This window comes from Podospora pseudoanserina, chromosome 5 (assembly GCF_035222485.1).
Source record: "Podospora pseudoanserina strain CBS 124.78 chromosome 5, whole genome shotgun sequence".
Classification (NCBI taxonomy): Eukaryota; Fungi; Ascomycota; class Sordariomycetes; order Sordariales; family Podosporaceae; genus Podospora; species Podospora pseudoanserina.
The window spans coordinates 2,611,501-2,633,954 of NC_085924.1; the positions used below are offsets into that span (position 1 = coordinate 2,611,501).

The window sequence follows — 22,454 nt, forward strand, 5'->3', positions numbered from 1 at the left end:
TGGATGGTAGCCATAGATTGTGGAATCAGATGGAGTTTGTTGTCACTCGGTCAAGACACGTCAAGACAAAGAGGATAACATTGGGAGTCCGAAATGTGACTGTAAATTGTGTCTCAGACGCTGACTTGATTTTGAACGTCTACCATATAAAATGAGTCTTTGTGGTCATACCCAGCGGCGTTGACTCCGCAGTGCTGCATTACGATTCATGAAAGGACATCAATCTGTTGTCCATGTCCCATTTCCATTCCAAGTAGATGGCTATAAGTTTTTACACTGATCTACCACGCCCACCATGCCCCTTACCAAGAAAAGGACAGGTCTTTTGAGTGCAGAAGTTAATGAAATAGATTGTTGCTTGTTAAAATCACAATGACTTTTGCTGGGATTGTGTGTAGTGTCCCTTGACATAGAGTGTTATTCCTTATATGATAAACCTTGATGAGCTTCACTGGCTGTCCTGAGTCACGATCGAGTTACTTCATTGGTCTATCTGTGATAAATACAACAATGAAACGGAAGCCTATACCCATGCTGTTTTCGTTTCTTTTGCCTTTTGCAACCTCCATCAAATCATCAACCAACTGTACGCCTCGATTATCTTTCAAGGCCTATAAACCATCTTGAAACCGCATATTTCCTTGCCTCCCTACCAGCACATTAACCCCCGTAAGACGGGCAGGACAAAAAGCGCGCTCATTCCTCTCCCAGCACCTGTATCTCCTCATGTGCCATGGGACCAACACCAGAGCACATCGTTCAGCTCCCCGTCAGAAATATGTCTGTTACTGCACTCGCTGAGAGTGAGACTGCTCCTGTCGCACAGCAGCATCAACAACAAGCTCAACAGCTCCAGCCTCAGGTCAGCACAGGTAGCCCACCTGAGCGCATCAATTTCACCAGTCCACCCCACTACTACCCGCCCGCCTACCCGCCATCCATTCAGAGGCCATCCAGTTCTTCAGCAAGCGGCCCAGGAAGGCTGTCTCCCTATACCACAGGACCTGGAATCTAGAGTCTCAAAATTCCCAATCCCACCTCTCCGACAAGCTCTTATCCTCCGCAACATACCCTTCGTTGAGAACTGCTGCCATCAATCTTATTACGGACTAGAGGACACGCAAAAAAAACAAAAAAAAACAAAAAAAGAATATCAGCTACCAAGAGCGAACACCGAATCCACTTCTCAAAACATCACTACGATCGAAACGACACCTTCTTCTCCTGCGATCTCACCCGTCAGTAGACAACCACAACAGGGGTAGTACATACATTACGCTACATGTAGTTCGACGCATCCAACACGCTCTCTTAACAGAGGCGCGACCAGAAATTTTGGACGATCCACGAATCACCATCAGAAAGTCACCTTTCTCCCTTCGCCTCTACCCCCACCAGGAAAGAAATCCTCTACAAAAGACGACTAGGCCAAGAAAAGCGTTACATTCTTCCCTCCCTAACCGGAAAACCTCAACATGATGGCTTCCTGCTGAGTTGATACCATCCATTCAATTCCTAGCATTCACGCCCCCTCTCCTTTCGCCTCTCCTGAGCAAGCCGATCAAGAGGTATTCGAAACCGAGGCTACACGCCGTCACCAACCTGAGTTTGCTCACAGTGTTACATTGTCTCTCCTCGGGGAACCTTTGACTCTGGCTGGGATCGCGGCGCTGGTCGTGTTCTCAACTTGCCTGGTCTCACCAGCCACTGACACTTACCTATCTCTTTTGCAATCAGGACATCTCAATCTTTGACAAGTGACACATCACATCACATCACAAAGCAGCAGGTATAATGGATACAAAACAATAAAGGTTCCTTTCATTAACTATCAAAACACGTACCAAAAAGCCGAAGTCATACCGCAGTGCTAAAACAACACGTGTGTGCCAAAGAACAAAACGTCCCGCCCGCAATCCATATTTCTCCCACGCCCTCTACCATTTAGTCATGTACTCATCAACCTCACCCCTCTGACCTCCTCAATCTCCTCCTCTCAACCCTCTCCTCCCTCGACCTCCTCCGACTCTTTTTCCTCCCACCCCCATCAGTCCTAACACTCCCAGTCCCAGCACTCCCAGTCCCAGATCTACTCCTCCCCCTTCCCCTCCTCCTCTTCCCCTGGTTCAGCAAGCCACGTTCCTACTCCAACCCCCTAAACCTCCTATTAAACTCCTCCACCGCCACGGCCACCATCCTATAAATAAACGTCCTCCCACTCTCCTCCCCAATAGGAATGAACGGCCCGTTCGTCCCCCCCCTCAACGTCAAGCTCAGCCCCGTCCTCTCCTTGGCAATAGTCTGAATATCCTTCAACGGCACATCCCACTCCGTCTGCAACCTCCGGCTTCTAATCAGCAAAATCCTCGAGTACGTCACCATAACCACCATGTCCTCCGTCGGGAGCTCCAGGTGGGCAATGTACTGCTCGTCAAAATACTTTCCATTGTCCACTTGCTTCAGCCATGACTGACCAAGCGCTTCCCGTTGGCTGTAGGGGCGGACGATACCGTCTGCGGGAATGTAACGGGGTAGACGGACACGATCGAGTTCCGAGCCGTCAAACACGGTCGTGGTGTTGCGTACGCCTTCAGATATGTTCGACGCAAAATCCAGGACGCCAATGGCTGGTTTGGTGGCTAGACCAACGACACCCTTCCCGATACCCTTGAAGAAACCCAGCGCACCTTCTTGCTCCGCACCCTCAAGTGGCTTCCTCGCCAGACCTCCCACACCTGAAGCAACAGAGGTGAACAGGCTGTTAGCGCCCGCAGTGACGCCGTAAATGGCGTGCTTTGGCCGGTTGCGAGCACGAGTAATGCGTCGCCTGTCCTGGAACTGCTTATCCATCGTTGCCGCCGCAAGACCCTTGGCGAAACTGCCAGTGACCTTGGAGAGCGAGTCACTGACGCCAAAGACCGATTTTTTGAAGAACGAACCCGCGCCACGGGCGACGCCGAGACCAAAGTCCTCGGGTTTGTCAGACATGATGAGCCCTTGGTAGGGTTCGTAAAAGATGTCGGCGAAGCCAGAGCTGATATTGTTGAACAGACCGACTGGGTTACCGAGGAAGTCGGCACTGCCCAAAATCTTGTGAACTTGGTACAGTGCTTCTTGGCTGTAGTGGTTCGAGATGTTCTGGATCAGGATCGGGATTGAAACACGGACGTTCTCCAGCATCAAGGCGTTGAACCGGATGGGCGCATCGTTGATGTTTCCAATGGCCATGGTCATGACATTGAAGAAGAACATGACAGGGTTCCGCGACGAAGTCTTGTCTTCGGCATTGACACGCTCCGTGCGCACAAAAGACAGATCAAGCTGCATGGGCTGGATGTTGAGAACCTCAAAGTAGATGTCCTTGCCGGACTGCTGCTGCTTGGGCTGCGGGACGTCAATGTTGTCATCGCAGAGCTTGTCCTCCTCGACAGTGTCTGACCACGAAGCCCCCGGAATCTTGGAGTACTCCAACACCGCATAGATGAAGTCTTCGTCGAGTTCGACAGTCATCTCTTGCAAGAGAATGGTAGCGTACTTGATGTACTCGACGCCATAAGAATCATCCTTGACACGAGTGACCATCGCGTGCAGCGACGGGTGAGCGTCAACTTCCTGGGCGCGCTTCGGAACCACGCTGGGGTAGAGAATCATGGGGAAGATGCCGCCATAGAGTTGGTTGTCAATCTGGATCCACTTGACAGCCAAGCTGATAGTCTGGTAGAGAGGCGAGTCACTGTACCGAAGCGCCACATCACGGAAGGTGATGTAAGCCAACTCCTTCAGCTGTGAGTTGATGAGGGATACGCCAATGCCAGACAGACGCAGCTGCGCCCTAAAGGTAGTGCCTGTATCCAACTCCTTGGCCTCGAAGCCTTCGCGACTGGTGGTGGATCCTGCGTTGGACTTTTGCCGGTACAAACTCTTGGACTGCTTAAAGTTGGACAGGATGAGAGTCTGTGTCGGGCCGTCGGCGGTGACATTGATGTCAATGATCTTGGACTGCCCGTTGGTGCCAATAAACTTCATGGGCATCAAGTTTCCAATCTCGGCCAGCTTAACATAGCGCTCCTTGTTGTAAGCACTGATGCAAACCTCCTTGTGCTTCGCGGCTGGGAAGTCCCAGGCATAGGGCATGATGCTCCTGGGTGGCAGACGGTAGCGCACAGGCCTCCAGCCAGACCGGTCCTCGGTGCCATCCTCATCGATATTGGGGTTGACCTGATAAAAGGTGAACTCGGTGTCACTCTCATTGCGCATGGAGAAAGGCCAGGCCTTTTGCTCCATGGACAGGTTGAGGAATATGGTGGCATCCTCCATGAGAATGTCAACCCGGACGAGGCGCTGACGCTGACCAGCCTTGGCAATCTTGATGTGAGTTGTGCCGAGATCTGAGATGTTGAAAGGTGCTGTCCATTGGTTGTCGACACCAGGATGGCACATGCAAAGTTGCTTCACATGACCTCTGTTGAGAAAGTGTAATGGCCGGAAGGCACCACTCTTGAGCGAGATAAGGCCAGATGAGCTGGGCTCCCGGATGTTGATGTCTTCCCCAAGCTTGTTTTGGATGACATATCTTGGCGCCAGGGTAACCGTCTTGATCATCTTGTACTTGCCCTGACCCGACTCGACAGTAACACCAAGATGGATCTCGGCATTCCGTGTTGGAGAGTTGAGCACAACTTCCGACGTGCTCCCGATCGCGTCAAAGCTCTGCGGCTTACTCCACTCCGAGTCGCCGACCTTGAGTAGAGCACGATTGCGGTGGTCGTCACTATTGAAGGAGAACATCATGGGCTTGGTCTTGCGGTGGCTTTCGTTGCCAATGTCGATGAGTGCCTGACCCGCCGCAGCCTTGGCCTGTTGCATGAAGCCCTTGGAACGGACGCTGACATCCATACCCGTCTTGTTGAGCACGACGTAGGGGCTGTACACGGTGACCTTGAACGCACCACCGCTGTCTGGAATACGATAGTAGTGCAGCCGCAGGTTGAGCGCCATACCAGCATCGTCCTTGCAAACGAGATGTGTTTCCTTCTTGAAGTCATCGGTGGCCCCAGCGTTGATGATGGCAAACTCGCTCGGCTTGAACACAGTGTCCTGCATATCGACACTGAGGAGCAAGAGGTGCGACAGCTCGACAACGTGGACAGGGCTGACGCCGCCCTTGCGCAAGAAGTTAGACCAGTCCTTCTTGGTGTTCTTGTCGTATATCCTATACTTGAAGTCATAAGGCAGCAAGTTCTCCAAGGTGACTGGTGCTGAGAGTTTGAGACGCATGTATGGGTAGTTCCTGCGATGGTCAGTTATTGCGTTGCAAAAGCGCAGGTACTGCGACAACATACCTAGTCATGGGGTTTGCCTTGTCGAAGCGAGCAGACATCTGGAAATAGAATGGCTCCGCATGGTCCCCCTTGCACACCATCGTCTTGGTTGGCCGCTTAAGCAAGTCCCTCCACCATAGCGTGTCATTGCTCCATCCATATCCAAATCCAGGATCAGGACGGACAAGCAAACTCTTCAAGTACGCAGCCCCAACCGGTGCTGGCCGGCTCTCACCGGGCGCAATCTTCTCAATTTTGAGAAGGTGGCCCTCGTGCGCATCGTACACACCAATCTCGACAGGAATATCCGTCTCGTTCTCAACCAACAATGGACTGCGCAGAGTCACATATTTGACGTTGTCGGTTCCAAGCTCGACGTGGACCAAGAGCTTGTGCAGAACCTGATCAGCCTTTGGCTTCAAGGCATACAAAAACTCGCCCTCTCGAGTTAGGCGAATGTTCTTAACCATGTCGAAGCCACTGCCCTCCAGCTGCACCCCAACGCTGCTAACACCGTTCTCTGCCAGAACATTCTCACGCATCTTCTCCCAGTCCTCAAAACTCCAAGGTGCTTCCTGCCCATCTTCCAGTCTGAGAGACGTCGGCTCTTCACTGCTCTGTCGCTTGGCATGTACAGCAACGTTGAACCCCGTGTGGTTGCGGATGCGATATGGTGCTTCAGCACCACGAGGCTTGGACAAAACATCCTGGTCCTGAGAAAAGAAGGCGAAGGACTTGGACAAGAGAGCAATGCTAGCAGTGGTGACAGTGACATCAAAAGTCCGGTTGGAGGCAACATCAACCGAGGTGACACCAGAGGCCTGGTCACGAGCTACACCAAGACCAACTTGCCAGGGCTCGATCAGAGGCTCCCAGGCGGACTTGGCAAAGTTGTAGATGTTGGTGTACATCTCGATGGATGCCTCCGCCTTGAGGTTGGAAGACCAGTTTGCAGCGGTGCTTGTGAACTTCTTGATGCTCATGTCCAGAATGGGAAGTTCGTGCAAATCGCCGATCAGCACTAGACGGACTCCGTCAATGGTGGCAGTGAGCTCTTCGTGTCTAGGAGGCGCCTTGACAATATCATGCGGCACGAGTTGCCCGGACTTGGTGGAACGACCAGAGGTGCTGACACCGCCGACACTCTTCTTGCTTGCCCGTGTTCTCGCAGCGAGGGTGGACCCGCCCTTTCCACTGGCCGATCGTTGCTTCAATCCAGGCGGTGCCTTGAGCTGCTTCGCCTTCTGATCGGAGGCTTTAGCAGTATGATTGTTTGCGGGAGTGCCACCAGACAGCTCAGATGCTTTTGTGATTGTCTGCATCACCAGCAAAATATCTCGGAGCGAGACCCTAAGAATAAGAGGCTCAACATCGACATGGATCTTGGTTGTCTGCGGTTGCGAGCTATCCATGGACATCTGGACGGAGAAGTCGTCAATGATTCTGAGCCGTGAATCGTCGAAGCGGTCCATCCGGCACAGGAACATGCCGCATTGAGATATCTGGAAGGTGAAGGCGTGCTGCTGGGACAGGAGGACTTGCTTCGTTCCCAGCACGAGAGCCTCTGAGCTTGCACTCAATGGGTTGGCGATGAGAATGACTTGGGCATCAACCACGTTGACGCGGTAGGCAAAGGTCAACTTCTTGGGCTCCGGTGCTTTCGGGGCTTCAGCTGGCTTCGACGGAGAGATTCCGCGGCTGCTACTCTGGGAAGGTCTGCCGAGACTAACTTGCATGGAGTCTGCATCGCTCATCTCCTCCGGGCTCTCTATTGGGCTCTTGTCTGGGATAGCAGGTAGCTCGACAACCTGCGTACTAACAGTAATGAACTTCTGCAACGCAAAGAGGTAGTCTAAAGCGAAGATGACACGAGGACTGTCGATAGCAATCATGGCGATGACGTTCCTCTCCTCACCACCTGACATCGTGATGCTGGCCATGAACTGTTGGACATCCTTGTTGTTGCTCGTCATGATGCGACGGAACTTGTTGGTCTCGCGATGCCGTGTGTCAAAGATGGTGAAGGCCTGGATAACAAGTTCAGCCTCGAGACTCCCATTCGAGTCCATCCGGGTCTTAATAACGCTTGAATCTAGGCTAAACTTGGAAAGACTGGCAGCGTCCATATCGCCAACTGGGGCATCTTCCGGGGCACGAATCAACTCCAAGCCAATGGTGTTGACCGTGAAGACAAGGTCCAACTTCGTCCAGGCCTGGCCGTGAGTGCCAAGTTCAGGGCCCATGTCGATGAGCTTCTCGTTGCTACTCTCGCTATTAAAGCCAGTCATGGTCCTAGCACGCTCCAGAGTAGCATCGTCGACGTCACGCTCAGCCTCCTCGTCACTCTGCTCAGCACCACCAGCAAAGGCGGCAGGCACAGACCTGGACAGCTCAAGAAGAGAATTGAGCTGGTAGGGAGTGATGCGGAGGTTGAAGTCAGTCATGGTTCCCTCAATGTCAAAGTCGGGCCGCTTGACGCCCTCCTTGTGCTCGGCGTACGTGACCTTGAACTCGAGATCAACGTGGTCGATCAGTTCCAACTCCTCCGAGCGGTCACCAGTGTAGTGGAAGTTGGAAGTCAGACGAATATTGCGGATACCAGCAGACAGCTTCATGGCAATATCTGCGTTCTCCGAATCGTCAAGCGGGGCAAACTTGTTCTGGGCATAGATCTCTCCCAGGTAGGCCGTGATGACGTCTCGCTTCGGCCTTTCGGGCATCACAACTCGAGGGAAGACAACAATGGGGGTGTTGATGACAACGTCGAACTTTATCCGACTTGACGTCTGTTGCAGCTGGTTGGCCTGGTTAGCCGCAGCCTGACGAGCAGCATTGTAGATGGCTTGCATTTTGCCAAACTTGACGAGGAAGTCCACAATCTTCCGGAAAGGCTCTTCAAGGAAATTGACCTTGACGGAACCGGCACGCAAGAAGATGGACGAGTCATAGCCTGGGTACAGCTCCGGCTTGAGTGGATCAAAAGTCTCGTACCGGAAATTGGCGAGCTCTTTGCCCTGGATTGTTACCAGTTGACGAAGACTAGAGTCTTCTGAAACACCCTGGTTGACATCGTCCACCAGAGTCAGGTCGCCGAGCTTGGTGTTGACCCGCATGGTTCTACCAAGAAGGAAGACTCCAACATCGGCATGGTTGAACGACAGAGTGGCCAGCCGGATCCCATCATTATTCAGGATCATGCGAATACTCTTGAGATCAACCTTGACCCGGATTGCCCCGGCCTCCTGCTGGAGCTCTTCCTCTGGGGGGACCACTTCCACATCAACTTCCGAGTCATCGTCGGTAATAGCTTTTTGTGTACTGGCGTTGTTGCTTGCATTGTTATTGGTGAAGGTGACGAGGATGAAGTCGAGCAGCGTGAGAAGAGTCTTGCGCGTGACGACGAGATTGATGGTGGAGACGGCGACATCCACGTTGGTCTCGATGCCTTCATAAACACTCATGAACTCTGGCGACTCCTTCTTGACCCTAACAAACTTGACATGAACCAGGTTTCTCGCTTGCTGGCGATCTTCTACATCACCAGACGACACGATGGACTTGAACTCGGCGGAAGGGTTATCCACAAAGTCGTCGACGGTCACTGAACCCAGTGCCACTTCAGCTGCCATGTCATAGGGCCGAAGGTAGTACTCAACACCAAAGTGTTCGGCCACGAGTTCCACAAGAAGCTGATCTGGGCGTTTCTTGTCAGGATCGCTGCGGTAAAGTGACCCCCTGAGCTGGTCAACTGTGAACTTGAACTCGAATATCCGTTGCTGGAGCTTCAACTGGTCCTTAGCAGAGGTGTCTTTGGCGTCTTCAAACTTGTCGTTATCATCATCCAAGTCGTCGTCGTTCAAGATGATGGCTTGCTGAGAGGAGGGGAACTGGAGAAGCTGAGTAGACGGCGCACGGTCCGCCCACCGCTGTGACCGTGACGAGGCATTGCTGGCGAGACGGGGTCGCTTGGGGCGGGTTTCCAGTGACGTTTGTGTCTGGTCACCATCAAACTTGGGTATCGCGACTTCGATGATTCGCATGAGAGTCTTGTACTTGGCATCCGATGCGCTGACATGTAGCACGGGGAGATGACCAGACACTCTGAGCTTCGTGAGGTTCGGAGCTTTGGGGATGATGGACGTCTCGACAACAAAATTGACGTTGATCTTGTCAACAATGTGAAGCTTTTGACGTTCGTCCTTCTCTACCAGCTGTTGTTTCGTCTCCTTAATAGAGGGTCCAATCAAGACCTGAGTGGATGTGAGCTTGACCAAGAACCGATCATACATGAGAGATTCCAGCCGCTTAAAGTCTTCGTCTGTGTAGCTCTGGTTCTGCTTGGACTGGACCTCCTTCATCGTATCCCTGTCCACTAGCTCGCTGGTCAGGCTGATGTGACCGGCATCCAGAATCAGGCATGTCGACTTCTTGTTGGTGATGCTCTCGGGGATGATGATAAGGGGCGCTTGCAAGTCGAGCTTGGCATTGACAGTCTTGTGTTCCTCCAAGGCAAACTCCAGACCTGCTCTCGTCTGCTCCCGAAGGCCCTCCACCGTAGCACCAGCTGTCTCCATGAGCGCGTTGATGGACTCCATGTGCCGGTCTGGTGGCCTGAAGAAGTCGGCCACACCTACGACGACATTGGGATTCCACACAATTTCCAGAGGCTTGAGCTTGGCAGTCACAGCCACATCACCTTGTCCATCCAGAGGGTTCTGCTCGACCTGGAACTGGAAGAATGCCTCGTTACCGTTCTTCTCCAGCTCAGCGATGGACAGGCGTTTGTCGGGGTCGCTCTCCGGGGCATCCTTGACGCGGACAATCTCCTTGTAGACACTGTTGGGAGTGGTGCCATCGTTGACGCGCAGGCCACCAAGACTGAGGTCAGCCAGGAACGAGTCGGGACGCTTAATACCCTTCGCCTTGAACACATCAAAGTGAAGACTAATCAGATCTCGGGTGTCACCATGGGGACTTTGCTTGAGCGTGAAACTTCCCATGCTAAGAGATGCCTCGAGTTGCATCTTGACAGTGTCCCTCGGTACGTCGACCTCGGCGGCAAGTGCCGTCTTCTCATCCCAGTCGATAACCTCGTAAAGCTCCTTGCGTTGCTCCTCGGTGATCTGGATGTTCTCAGACTCATCCTGCTTCTCTTGATGTTGCGGCTTGGAACCCCACGCCCAGGCCAGCCAGCCCTGTTGTTGCTGTGGTTGCGCGGGTGGACGGTTCCTGAGGGCTTCCGCATTCTCCCTCTTAAGCTGGTTACGGGCGAGCGAGCGCCAGAACCGGAGATCCTCGTAATCGAGCTTCCACTCCAGCCTGTTGAGGTCGTCATTCTCCTGGGCTGACAACTGTTGGCTCTGCTTCTTCTTTTTGAACAACTCAATGTACCGCCTCCTGTCATCCCTGCGCTCTTTGAAGTAGTCCCAGGACCAACGCCTGTTGCGCTCGTGGATCTTGCTCAGCACAGCATTGCCGGCAAACTGGAGCCATGCGCGCGGATCCTCTTTTGGTCTGACTCCCTTGGGCTGGTATTTCTTGTACTCTTGATGTCGAATAAAGTAATGGAAGAGGTCCACCATCATCAGCGCATCACGGTATTGCTGGTCATCCAACACAAGACCAATTTCATCAAACAGCAGGTTGCCCTTGAACTTGGGCACCTGTCGACTTCCGGTCTTGTCGAGCTCGATCTTGGCCTGGCCGGAAACAGGCTTCAGGATGAACTGATGCGTGCCAGATTGGTCGTTCTCCCCGCTCACAATCATGGACCTGAAGTTGGCGAGCATCTCGTCATGTGGCGTCACCTCGGTATCAGGCGTCGATAACTCCCTCCCAGGACCCATAAGCTTTGTGTCTGTATTCCAGTATACCGCTAATGACTCCAACGTCGCGAGCTTGTGTGTCGTATGGCTTGAGTCCTGGATGAAGGTGGGTGTCCATTGCCCGTCTGTGCTGATAGCGCTGAACTCTTCGAGGGTGATACCCAGGGCGAAGGGGTGACCCGGGGCCGAGATGGCATCCTCGTAGCGAACGTGGATGTTCTTGACTGTTATCTGCAGGTTGTCAACAATCTTGGTGACCAGACTTTCGGTGAAGCTCTGGGTGCGCTTCTGCTCTTCTTGGCTGAGCCCTTCTTGAGATCTCTCCTTGAGCAACTCGGCTGAGTCCAGCTTCTCCATTTTTATCCTCTGCTTCCGCCTCTCCTCCTCCTCTTCATTGTATTCGGCCTCCTCCTTTGGGGACGCGAGAAGAAACACATCTTCGATGAAGATCTTGACCGGCGCACCACGTAGATTGGACCAGGGGATTACTAATGTGAGCTCTCCTAGATGCCCCTCAATAACGTTTATTGGAAGTTTGAGCTGGTCGAGGGCCTCCCGGCGCAATTCGAGATTGCGTAGCTTGACATCTCCGGACCAGATGCCGACCTTGAGCTGTGTTGGGTCAAAGTTCTTGACATACATGCCCAAGAAGCGGTTGAGCAGGCCAGCTACCAGGCCTTCCAACATCTTGACTGTGTGGTGCCGTTACCCGGGCAGGGAACTGTCGTGTGTGTGGTTTATGGCGCGTGGTGCGGAGGACGCATTGGTAGGAATTACTCGCAATTTAGAAGTTGGTAAAACAGCCGTGAGTATCGATATTACGTTGGTAGAATCGTCAGGTCATGCCACGGAATCGCAACGGCAAAGAGAGGCTCGTGTATTGTGACTTCGTTGCAACTGGGAGTCAGGACAGATAGGTGTCAGTGATTATTGCTCTGTGGGTTCACGAAGCGGGGTTCTGGCATTGGGGAACGGGGACAGGGGGCTCATTACTTCAGATATCGCAATTAGGGAGAGTCAATAGAATGGAGGCGCACCAGGTGTGGGAGAAGATGACAATAAGGTAGTGGTTCTTGGTGCCGGAGCCGTCAGGTTTTTGGGCTTTGGAGAAGCGTCGGGTTCTTCGAGGTGCCGATGACGACTTGGTCTGCTTTGCACTTTCTGGCTCTGCCTGCCGTTGGTGCCCGCGCTGAAGATTCCAGAGCTCGGGCCACCTGACTGCGGGGATCCGCCAGAACGGTAGGTTTACGGTGGGGTGCAGTTCAACAGCCACTGGGAAAGTATGTGTTGCCGTTGGGAAGATACCTATCATCAACCAGGATGATGGGGTATCTTAAAGACGTAACTCATGTCCTGATATTACATGTATAAATCTGACCAAACATCTGGTCAGATAGGCATTTGTTTGCTCTGTCTCCAGTGTCTTGACTCTGCATTCCATGACTTTGGAGATAGCGGGGCATCAAAAAGCAAGCCACACGCCAGGGTGCTGTTAGCCACTCCTTGGCCTGTTATCAGGCTTGAGCAATCACAGTGCTCCGACTGCCCCACTCGCAACCTCAATTACGTCACTGGGGAACACCGGGGGCAGCTTCCAGTATCAAGAAGGCAACGATTCAAGGCACCATTGGAAAGAAAGACTGGACGGCCGGAAAGACGGAATGGCTTTGATGTTGTGGTCGTCATATTCCCCATAATGAAATTTGATAAATCTCCTCTTTCCAGTGCTGCCATCCCATCTCATCTCTCTAATGAACTGAATGTCCCTTTCCTTTTCTGCATGTCCCACGCGCTCGCTTCCCGTCTTTCCTGAAGTACACGATCAGGAGCAGGGATACCATTAACCATTCAACATTAAACAACTCCAAATCCCACGATTGTCTTGTCTCGCCCAAAATGTTGCGTGGTTTCCGACCGGCTATTGGCCGAGCCCAAGCTCTGTCTACAACCCTTCGAACACCTCCCATCCGCCCCTCTCCCGCCTCCAAGAGCCTCCTCAAACATTCCAGCACCTCGTCCAGACCACAAGTCACCACCCAACCGAGATTGCTGCCCTACTTCATCCGCACGCAATATTCCACCAAACCACCCGTGCAACCCACCCAGATAGACAAGCAACACGAGCAAGAAATCGCCCAACACAAGCTCGAAGCCCGACCAGACGAGGTCTCAACCACCTCAACCGTCCGCAAATCCATCGAAACTGCACAATCCAAACCCGACGATGTAGACTTTGGCAAGGAACTGCGCGATGACCTGGTATGCACCCTTCCTTTCCTTCCCCACCCCTCCGACTCGGCCGAGTTACTGACACAATGTCATAGCACACGGTCAAAGACACCTTCGCCCTCGGCTCCGTCCCCCGAGAACCCTACCTCCTCGGCCTGGCCGGGACCTTGCCGTATCTCGGCACCTCCCTCGCAACAGTTTACCTCTCTTGGAACCTCAACGCCAAATTTCCCACCGACTCCAACTTTCTCAACAGCTTCATGTTCACCAATGAGGCTGCCTCCCAGTGGCTTCACTTTCTTGAGCCGATTCAAGTCGGCTATGGCGTGGCGCTCATCTCGTTTTTAGGCGCCATTCACTGGGGTCTTGAATTTGCGGAAAAGAACTTCTCCCGTGAGAGAACGCGCCTGCGCTATGCCATCGGTGTCGCTGCGCCGCTGGTTGCATGGCCCACTACGTTTTTCCCCATTGAATGGGCGTTGATTACCCAATTTCTGGCGTTTACGGGATTGTACTTTGCGGATGCGAGAGCGATGGTGAGGGGGTGGGCGCCGAGTTGGTATCAGACTTATCGCTTTGTTTTGACGGCTATAGTAGGGGGTTCGTTGCTGATCAGTCTGGTGGCGAGGACGAAGATTGGGGAGAGTCATGCGAGATTGTCGGGTGGGGAGTTGAAGGATTTGTTGAGGGCTGAGGATCCGAAGAATGAGTATCATAATTGGGAGAAGGAGGAGGAGAAGGAAAGGGCGAGGTTGAGGAAGGAGAAGGAGAAGGAGAAGAAGAAGGAGGAGGAGGCGGAGAGGAAGAAGAAGGAGGAAGAGAAGAGTAAGGGGAAGAAGGGGGATAAGAAGGAAGGTGATAAGAAGGAGAAGAAGGATGATAAGAAGGACGAGAAGCAGGAGGATAAGAAGAAGGATCAGAAGGAAGAGGATGAAAAGACCAAGAAGAGCGATGATAACCCTGAGGAGCCAAGCAAGGATCGTGCTGAGAGCAAGGATGGCGGTGCCCAAGATAAAAAGAAGGAGCAGATTGGTAGCCAGGATGGCGGAAACAGGAAGAACAGCGAGAAGCACGACAGTTAAGGGGCTCCTGGAGATGTAGTAATGTCGTTACGGATGATGAGCTATTGAGGGTAAGGGGGTGGTATTTCGGATCAGGTTTCATTTGTCTTGCATGAAGGTTATGGCGTCGATATTCCCATGCTGTGTAGTATAAAATCAACGTGAAGTTATCTCTCTACGCTCGGCATGACTTCCTACCATCCCGACCAGAACCAGCCCTCCGATTTTCTTCTTTTCTCCCCCAGTGCGGTGTCGAACGAGTCTGGAGTCATCCTGTGGGTGTCCATGTCAGCTGATGGCTTCTTATAACAGAAGCTGAGGGTGCTAACTTACCTTGGAGGATCTCATGCCAGATCCGCTGGTGATCGACTTGGCAGCAGCGATGGCATCAAACAGCTGTGCCTTGTTATTACCAACAGGCGCGGACACTTTGATCTTGCCACCAGTGGAAGAGCTCTTGACTTGGTAGGTTGTCCTGTGGTAGGTTTGAAGACGCGTCGCTTCGGGGACGCCAACATCGGTGCTGTCGTGAGGCGGGGGGGTAGTAGGAGGCTTCTTGGCCTGATCCTGATGAGGGCCGGAGTAATATGGCGTTGTGATCGGGACGAGGGTGCCGTCTGGGAGGTTCTGGTAAGTTACCGCTATTGCTTCGGATGGCTGCCGCAGAGGGTTTGGCTGTTGACGAGGGGGTACGTTTGGTAGTGCTGGTGTTGATAGTATGATGTAGCCAGAGGAGGTTGGCTTGAAGGGGTGTAGTAGTCGTCGACACCTGCTGTATCTTTGTCGCGGATTTGAAGCCTCGGTTTCGCGCTGCCTGACAGCGATCTGCGTCTTGAAGGGGTCGGTGTCTTGGCGACTTTGAACGGCTAAGGCAATTTGAGCCAGCCGGCGGCGTTCCTGCTGTTTGCTGGCGTAACGGTAGCAAAGGTGCTGTCCCTGCAGTTGACAACTTGTGAGTACTCGAGTAGGAAACCTCATCGGGGCTTGTGGGCTCGAGAGCCCCGAACTCATCAGGGGGCTTTGTGGTGGGATTTGCGTCTGGAGAGGGACACCTTGATGAAGTTGGAAACTTGTTACTGAATCAGAGGCCTTTGTTTGGAATCTGATGTTTTTGGAGGAGGGAAGTTTGAAAGAACCAAGTGAGGTGTTCAAATGAGATTGTTGCAGGGACGAGGCAGAGATAGCATTCCATCTTCAATGAACTTCCGCGTCATCCGCCAGGGCTAACCACGGACAGCCAGTTCACTGTGGCCATTGTTGTCGGAGAAAACATACATACTTGTATTCAGCCGCTCAAAAGCTATCGTATTTTTTTGCAGGCTTTTGAGTCGATAGTGCTGGTGCTGACGTTTGAAGAAACTGTGATTGGCGCGGGCACCCATTTTCCATGGAGGGACGACCATACCCAGCGCAGCGCAGGTGATGGCTGCTGCTGTGGCATGATTTCGTTTTGGAGTGACGAGAAGTGCTTTTATGTCTGGGTGGGTGGTGAACGCGTGGCAAGTTGGCTCGGGAAGGATGAAACAACACTTGAAAGATTAGTTGTGGTTCAACATTCCATATCTGAGGGTAATGGGTGTGCTCGAATGATGTCATCATAGAGCTCGGCGTTCAGAAGGAAGGTCTGACCTTGTGGTTTCGGTGAAAGGTATGCGCGAGGTACTATCCATGTTGAGCGATCACCTTCATCGACGAAGTTACCTGTAACAAAGAGTATAATTGCAATGCTGGATTCAACTCCATGGAAAGTATAGGCCAGAGTCACACCACCCGGGCACTCAACCAAAGTCGAGCGTTTGATGATTTCGATGTCAGCTCTTCCCAAAAGTCACACATGAACTGGGTCCCGTTTCTGGCGACGATTTTCCTTGAAGTGATGCCAGTTTGACATTGCTCCTGTGACGGGCTGGCAGCACTATACTTGATCCCTGAGCCAGAATGACTCAACACCACCCGCAGCCGCCACTGCAGCCAGCACCCAGAACTCGAGTCCCGCGTAACCTATCCGATCACCGACTTCATAGACCTTTCCCGTGACCAGCGGGCCTACCGATCGCGCCAGGCAACCAAATGGAGCCGCTGCGCTATTGGTTCGAGCGAGGAAACGTTCGGCTGGTGTGGTTTTAGCGATTCTAGCAGTTCGTCAGACGGGTCAGTCCCAATTTCTTGAGGTCAGCCGGCCTACCAGGAGACATACAAAATGGTCGAGCAAATGTACCCAATCGATGACAACACAACGTTGAACCACAACTCCAGAACGACCAGCATTAGTGCCAATGTGCTGGACGTCACTGAGAGTCCCAGGCAGAAATGGTGTAACGGTGTAGACGACCGGGTAGGCGCAGAGCACGACACGGTATGCCTGGAGTGGCCCCATCTTGTTGGTAAACCACGACACGAACCGTATTTGGGCGATGGCTGCAATTATGGCATGAGACAAGAGTATAAAGCCTTTTGTTGGACCACCGTACCCGAAAGCACCGGCCAGCTTCTGTGTTGAAATGTCTGGGGGAGCCGCGAGGTAGGCAGGCATGATGGCATCTGAAGAGACTTTGTGGAAGGCCAGGAGAGAGACGGATAAAGTCTGGAGGATGAGCTGCTTGGTCAAGGCTCTCATTGGACGTATGATCTTGTCGTCTTCGTGGTCAGAGACATTGCTGATATCCTCTTGCTAGGTAGTGTCAAGTGTCTCTAAACTTTCAAAGCCCTCCTGATTAGTGTCAACCATCTCATAGTCATATTCCTGCCCGTGCGAGGATTGCCTTCCAACAATGTCACGGCCTACTGCAAGGGCCCAGTCCGGAATTTCTCGGAGCTCCGGGTGCGTCTCCTCTAAGAAGAGAGGGCGAAGATCAACGCAAACAGCTGCAGAGACACTACCACGGGATTGGGTAGCAAAAATGGATAGGTTGTCCATATGGAACCAGGTGGGAACACTGACGGGTAGTTTTTGCCTGGATCTGCCAACATGCCTCCAAGAACTGGACCGATGAGATTGCTGGTATGGGTTAGATCCAGGCAAGGCTTCTGAGTGGAGTATCCACAAGCTGTCCATGTGTCGTACATATTCCAGAGACCTAATAAACGTCACAAAGGACAAAGTAGAGGCTTCTCTCCCCTGTCTTGTCAGCATTCAATAGCTCTAATGTTGCTTCAGAACTAACCTCTTTGCCCATCCTTTCTTGCAACCTCAACAGTACACGCTGGAACTAACCCGGTGTTGGGGTTGAGAAGGCCACCAAAAGCCCTCGATGCGGCAGCACTGGCTATGGAATGTGAAATACGAAGCCATCCTGAAGTTATCATGCAACACACTGAACCGATGAGAAGGCATCTCTTCCGACCGATCTTGTCACTGACGCGGGACCAGATCATGCCACTGAGGGATTCGGAAAAGGTGAATATTGCAATGAGGAGGCCAGCGTAAAAGGATATCTGCGCATCAGGGACTTCGTTGAAAGTGCCGATCATGAAATAAATATATGGGAAAGATGCTGGTCCATGCAATGGCCTTGGTTGCTCGTAGGAAGCCTAGGCTCAAGTCAGTGACGTCGATGTACTGAAAAACGGCGAGTTGTCGTATCCACCGAGACAAATAAGTTGAAGACGGATATCAGCAATTGACCCGACGCTTTCACTGGTTGAAGCCATCATCTGAATGATATTCATATGGTGAGATCGATGTCTAAGGTATCTGTCAAGGCCGGAAGGGCGGGGTCAAACTGCAGGTGAGCAGTACTCGACGTGCACCTGCCCCACAATATCAAAGGTGAGTACCACATTGAGTACCTCATCATCGCAGCATCTTAAGTCAGACCTGGTCCAGCACTTGATGATGCCAGGTTGGCCCAGCCTTTGACTCGATGTGACAGTTTGAGCGCAGAACTCCATGAACGTGCATGGCACCTGTTGGCAGCTAGTAAGGCAGCCAATCCGAGCCAGAAGATGTCAAATCGTATATGGGGTCCAAAAAGGTGTCAATTCTGGTGTTGCACGAGGGTGAGTTAGTGGCTCAGGTCCCACCGCCAAGATAGTAATTCTTAACAGTGGGCCCAATTAACTATTCTTACAGAAGATAGCCGGAAGGTGCAGCTGCCTTGGACCCCTCTTTCAACTCAACCAAGCCTTCCAGATTGACTGTCTCCAGAGGATCAACACGTCTTTCGCCCAAGAACTTTCTTATTGCATCAGGTAACTTACAGAGATGGCAAGTACGGCCCCTACCCTTTTAATGCCCAATCAGCTGACAACGTTTTTGCCCCACAGCTTCAAAAATTCCGAACGTCTTTTCATGTCAAGCCACCAGCATTGGACCCAGATCCATTCGGTCTCACTTTGATACATGATGCGACAAACTCTGTGAGCGATATCATCTTCGTCCATGGCCTTGGCGGTTCTTCCTGTCGGACATGGTCGTGGAATCGCGATCCCGCTATCTTTTGGCCGTCCTGGCTCCGCCATGAAGAGTCCTTAACGTACATTATCAGCGAGTGACCCATATCAGCGAGTGACCCACCTCCCACCACACCCTAATAAACCATCATCAATTACACCACATCAACACAAGGAATTAACTATAATTACATCAGAAACAGCTGAATCAGATGCTTCTGCAGCCTCCTGGCAAGTGCGTGCATTATGGCCAGGCTTGCCGCATATACCACAGCACTGAGTCTTCGTACGAGACCCCCCTGTACCACCACCACTTTGTCGATTTTCCTGGATTACCTGCTCGCCCACAGCCTTCTGATCCAGTAGATCCTGTGCCTCTTGTACGGTAAGTGACCCTCCAAGCCTCACACGTGTTTTTTTGGCTCTCCGTCTCTTACTAAGTGCCTCATTGGCCTTTTGCAGTGCCGAGAGCTCTATACGGAGAAGAGCCACCTCGTGCACTACAGTTATCGTACCTTTAGCTAATCGATCTATAGTAGTTAATATACATATTAGAGAGCTACCCTAGTAGTTTAATATCTGAGTTTTAATAAGCTCTGACTGTAAGGTAGCTTCTCGAGGGTTATATAGTGTTTGGGAGAGCCAAGGGAATACCGTACCTAGCTTTAAAGATAGAGGTATTAATATACAAAGTTTTATATTTAGTTTAAAAAGTACCTTCTCTAGATCGTATAGTATAAAGCTAGTACCTATAAAGTTACTTTCTATATTTTTCTCCGTTATAAAGGTAAAAAAGGCCTCGCGGAAGGTATAGAGGAACTCGAGCTTACTTACGTAGTTAATATATATATATATTAAGTCCTCGATTTAGCGGCTATACGCTTATTTTAATAGCTTAAAGTAGCTAATATTAAGTAGTTAAAGGTAGTATAAAAAATATAAAAGTATATAGAGCGTAATAATATTATTTTATTAATAATAGTATTTAAATTTAGTTAAATAATAACTTTCGTAGCCGTTAAGGATTAATAATTAATATTTACCTTTTATCTAAAGCGCTATATAGTAATCGAAATACTTAATTTAATTTAGGCCTACCGGATTAATAATTTAATTATTATTAATAATTATAATACGTTAAGTAAATAATAAATTATATTCGGTATATTAATTAATAAAATAATATTATACGGTTAAAATAATAAAAAGAGGGATAGCTTAACCGAAAGTATTAACTTTCTAAATTACCGTTGCCTATTCGCGGTTATTAAGCTAAGTTAATTTCGCTTTATTAAGGCCGTGCGAGGTTATAATTACTATATCCGCGAAAATAATATTTATTATAAACCTAATCTCGTCGAAATTATAAATATTATTATTTATAATATTATACTTAGCCTTAATATTCTGTATAAACGCGAACTACTTATTAATAACCTTTAAATCTTCGCACTTAGCCTTCTAATAGTCGTATTTACGTGTAAAATACGTATAGAGCTCTAACTAGCGTTTAATAAATCGATATACCTAGAGCTTACCGATAGAAGGCGCATTACGTACGCGTAGCAGTTAGTTAGCTATATCTTTTACACCACGTAATCTAAGTGGAAAAGCTCGCGTATATAGCTTAATAATGTGTTAGATAGTAGCCTCCTTTTCTAATTAAGTAAGCTTTTTCGAATTAGGTATTATAGGTTAGATGACTAGGAAATAAACCACATGTGGATCTAGTCCACCACCACACTACTAGCTATATAACCTTATTAAGATTACCCCTAAATACTGACACTAGCTACAACAAGACTAATATTAAATTAATTTCTATAGAAGTTATACTAAAATGTAGCTTAATCACTGTCAGAGTCAGATATTGCATTTGCTTCTCGCTTGCGCCTAGTTTAAACCCAATAACGTACGCTGCGCCGCACAGGCTAGGCTGGCTTTAGCTGCTCCACATCCTCCTTAGCTACCACCTCTTCCTCCACTACCCTCCCTTTAATGCGGGCCTTTTTTAGATTATAGAGCCTTATAAACTTAGAATTCGAGTCTTCTCTATTTAACTTATGCCTTTTTCTTACTTCCTAGGCCTTCTAGGCGTTCTGTTAGTGCCTTACCGCATTAGCTTTGTAAATAAATGCCTTAGATATTAGTGTGTTACAGTTAACCCAACGGCAAGCCGCGTAGTATGTGGGGCGCAGGACGTCCCCAGCCAATTATTAGGAAAGTCAGGAGACAGCTAATTAGGGCTAGCCAGAGAGTGCTATAGCGCCAAGGCCCACGAGCACTCTGCAGGATGTAAGATGCTCGAGGTGATCGAAGGCATAGCACGACGAGTACTTTGGGGTCTTAAGGTCTATATATACGGAGGAACTGGCTAGTGTAGATAAATAGTTCCGTAGTATATAATTTAAGTTATATTTACGGTATTTAGTATTTATATTAAAATAAGCTATTATTATATATTATTTAGCTATACCGCATTAGGATTATTTAGAAGTACCTTTAACTAGTATCCTTTTTAGAGGTTTTAGATAGGGGTTCGTTATACGTTATATATTTACTTTAACTTTATTATAAATAAGTTAAAAGCGTTTTTTTATTATTATAGCTAGACCTAAAAACGTTTAAATGGGGGGCGTCCCGCCTAGCTTAAGCGCCGAGGGACCTTCTATTAGACCTATACTTTTTACCGTAAAGTAGGTTATTAAGTATTTTAAGGAACTTAAAGACGAGACTTAGTAAATCTAAGATTAGATTTTCGTTATCTCAATTACGTTTAAGTCGATTATTAAGTTCTTAATACCGGAGTACTATAAAGGAAAAAAAGTAAAACTTAAAGGGTTTTTAATTTAGTTTAAAACCTATTTTCGTTAATACTTAAATTAGTTTATTAACGAAAAATCGAAAATAATTTTCGCGGTTATTAGGTTTAAAGATAAGGCTTTCGTATAGTTCGAATTTATTTTTAACGATTATTATAAATAAAAGCCGGAAAACGAAAAAAGGTTACCGTGTCACGGTTCTAGAAGACAGTGGGCCCACGAGGGACCAATCAAGACTGGACCGCGCCGTCGAGCGGGGCTCACGGTCCAGATGGGCAACGGACCAATAAGATGGGGACCGGGGACCGCGGTGGGGCTCACGGTCCACGGTCCGGCATCGGCCAATCAGGAGCGGACCGAGGACCGTCTGTAAGTCAACGGTCCACGGTCCACGGATCTATATATACGGAGGAACTGGCCGGTGTAGATAGACAGTTCCGTAGTATGCAATACAAGTCACAATCGTTGGTATTCAGACTATTGTGATAGAGACAAGCCATTGTTGTATACTATTTAGCTGTACCGAACCAGGATTGTTCAGAAGTGCCTTCAACCAGTATCCCTTTCAGAGGTTCTGGATAGAGGTTCGTCACATACCGTAAAATACTTTAAAAGCTAATATACTTTCGAGATTAAGTTTAAGAAAATATTTAGGGAATATAATAAAGTAAAGCGCGCGTAAGAAAGCTTTTAAACCTACGTTATATACGTTTAGCGGTAAATTATATAATTTAGTTTAAAATTAATAGCTTATGTTAAAATACAGCTTTTGTTTGTAGATTTTACAGTGTATCTGAGCCCTGT

At 49.9% G+C, this 22,454-nt stretch overlaps 4 protein-coding genes across 4 annotated transcripts; 1 reads left to right on the plus strand and 3 right to left on the minus strand.

Annotated features, from left to right (window-relative positions):
* Window positions 1-1,794: 1,794 nt before the first annotated feature.
* VPS13 (Vacuolar protein sorting-associated protein 13) lies at window positions 1,795-12,413 on the minus strand. The gene is made up of 3 exons (XM_062948431.1): window positions 12,140-12,413; window positions 5,343-12,043; window positions 1,795-5,290 (listed from the first exon to the last, which is right to left on the minus strand). The coding sequence occupies exons 2-3, from the start codon at window positions 11,831-11,833 to the stop codon at window positions 2,143-2,145; spliced, it is 9,639 nt and encodes a 3,212-aa protein (XP_062799200.1). The 5' UTR covers window positions 11,834-12,043; window positions 12,140-12,413; the 3' UTR covers window positions 1,795-2,142.
* Window positions 12,414-12,573: 160 nt separating this feature from the next.
* On the plus strand, window positions 12,574-14,654 carry QC764_512080 (uncharacterized protein). Its single transcript, XM_062948432.1, has 2 exons — window positions 12,574-13,405; window positions 13,471-14,654. Exons 1-2 carry the CDS (start codon window positions 13,043-13,045, stop codon window positions 14,455-14,457), a joined length of 1,350 nt encoding a protein of 449 aa, XP_062799201.1. The 5' UTR covers window positions 12,574-13,042; the 3' UTR covers window positions 14,458-14,654.
* QC764_0081130 (uncharacterized protein) lies at window positions 12,925-15,447 on the minus strand (the record flags this gene model as incomplete). Its single annotated transcript, XM_062940794.1, has 2 exons — window positions 12,925-14,709; window positions 14,770-15,447. The coding sequence occupies 2 exons, from the start codon at window positions 15,445-15,447 to the stop codon at window positions 14,593-14,595; spliced, it is 795 nt and encodes a 264-aa protein (XP_062799202.1). The 3' UTR covers window positions 12,925-14,592.
* Window positions 15,448-16,482: 1,035 nt separating this feature from the next.
* On the minus strand, window positions 16,483-18,260 carry QC764_512090 (uncharacterized protein; the record flags this gene model as incomplete). Its single annotated transcript, XM_062948433.1, has 2 exons — window positions 16,634-18,260; window positions 16,483-16,548 (listed from the first exon to the last, which is right to left on the minus strand). Exons 1-2 carry the CDS (start codon window positions 17,051-17,053, stop codon window positions 16,483-16,485), a joined length of 486 nt encoding a protein of 161 aa, XP_062799203.1. The 5' UTR covers window positions 17,054-18,260.
* Between the last annotated feature and the right edge of the window lie 4,194 nt (window positions 18,261-22,454).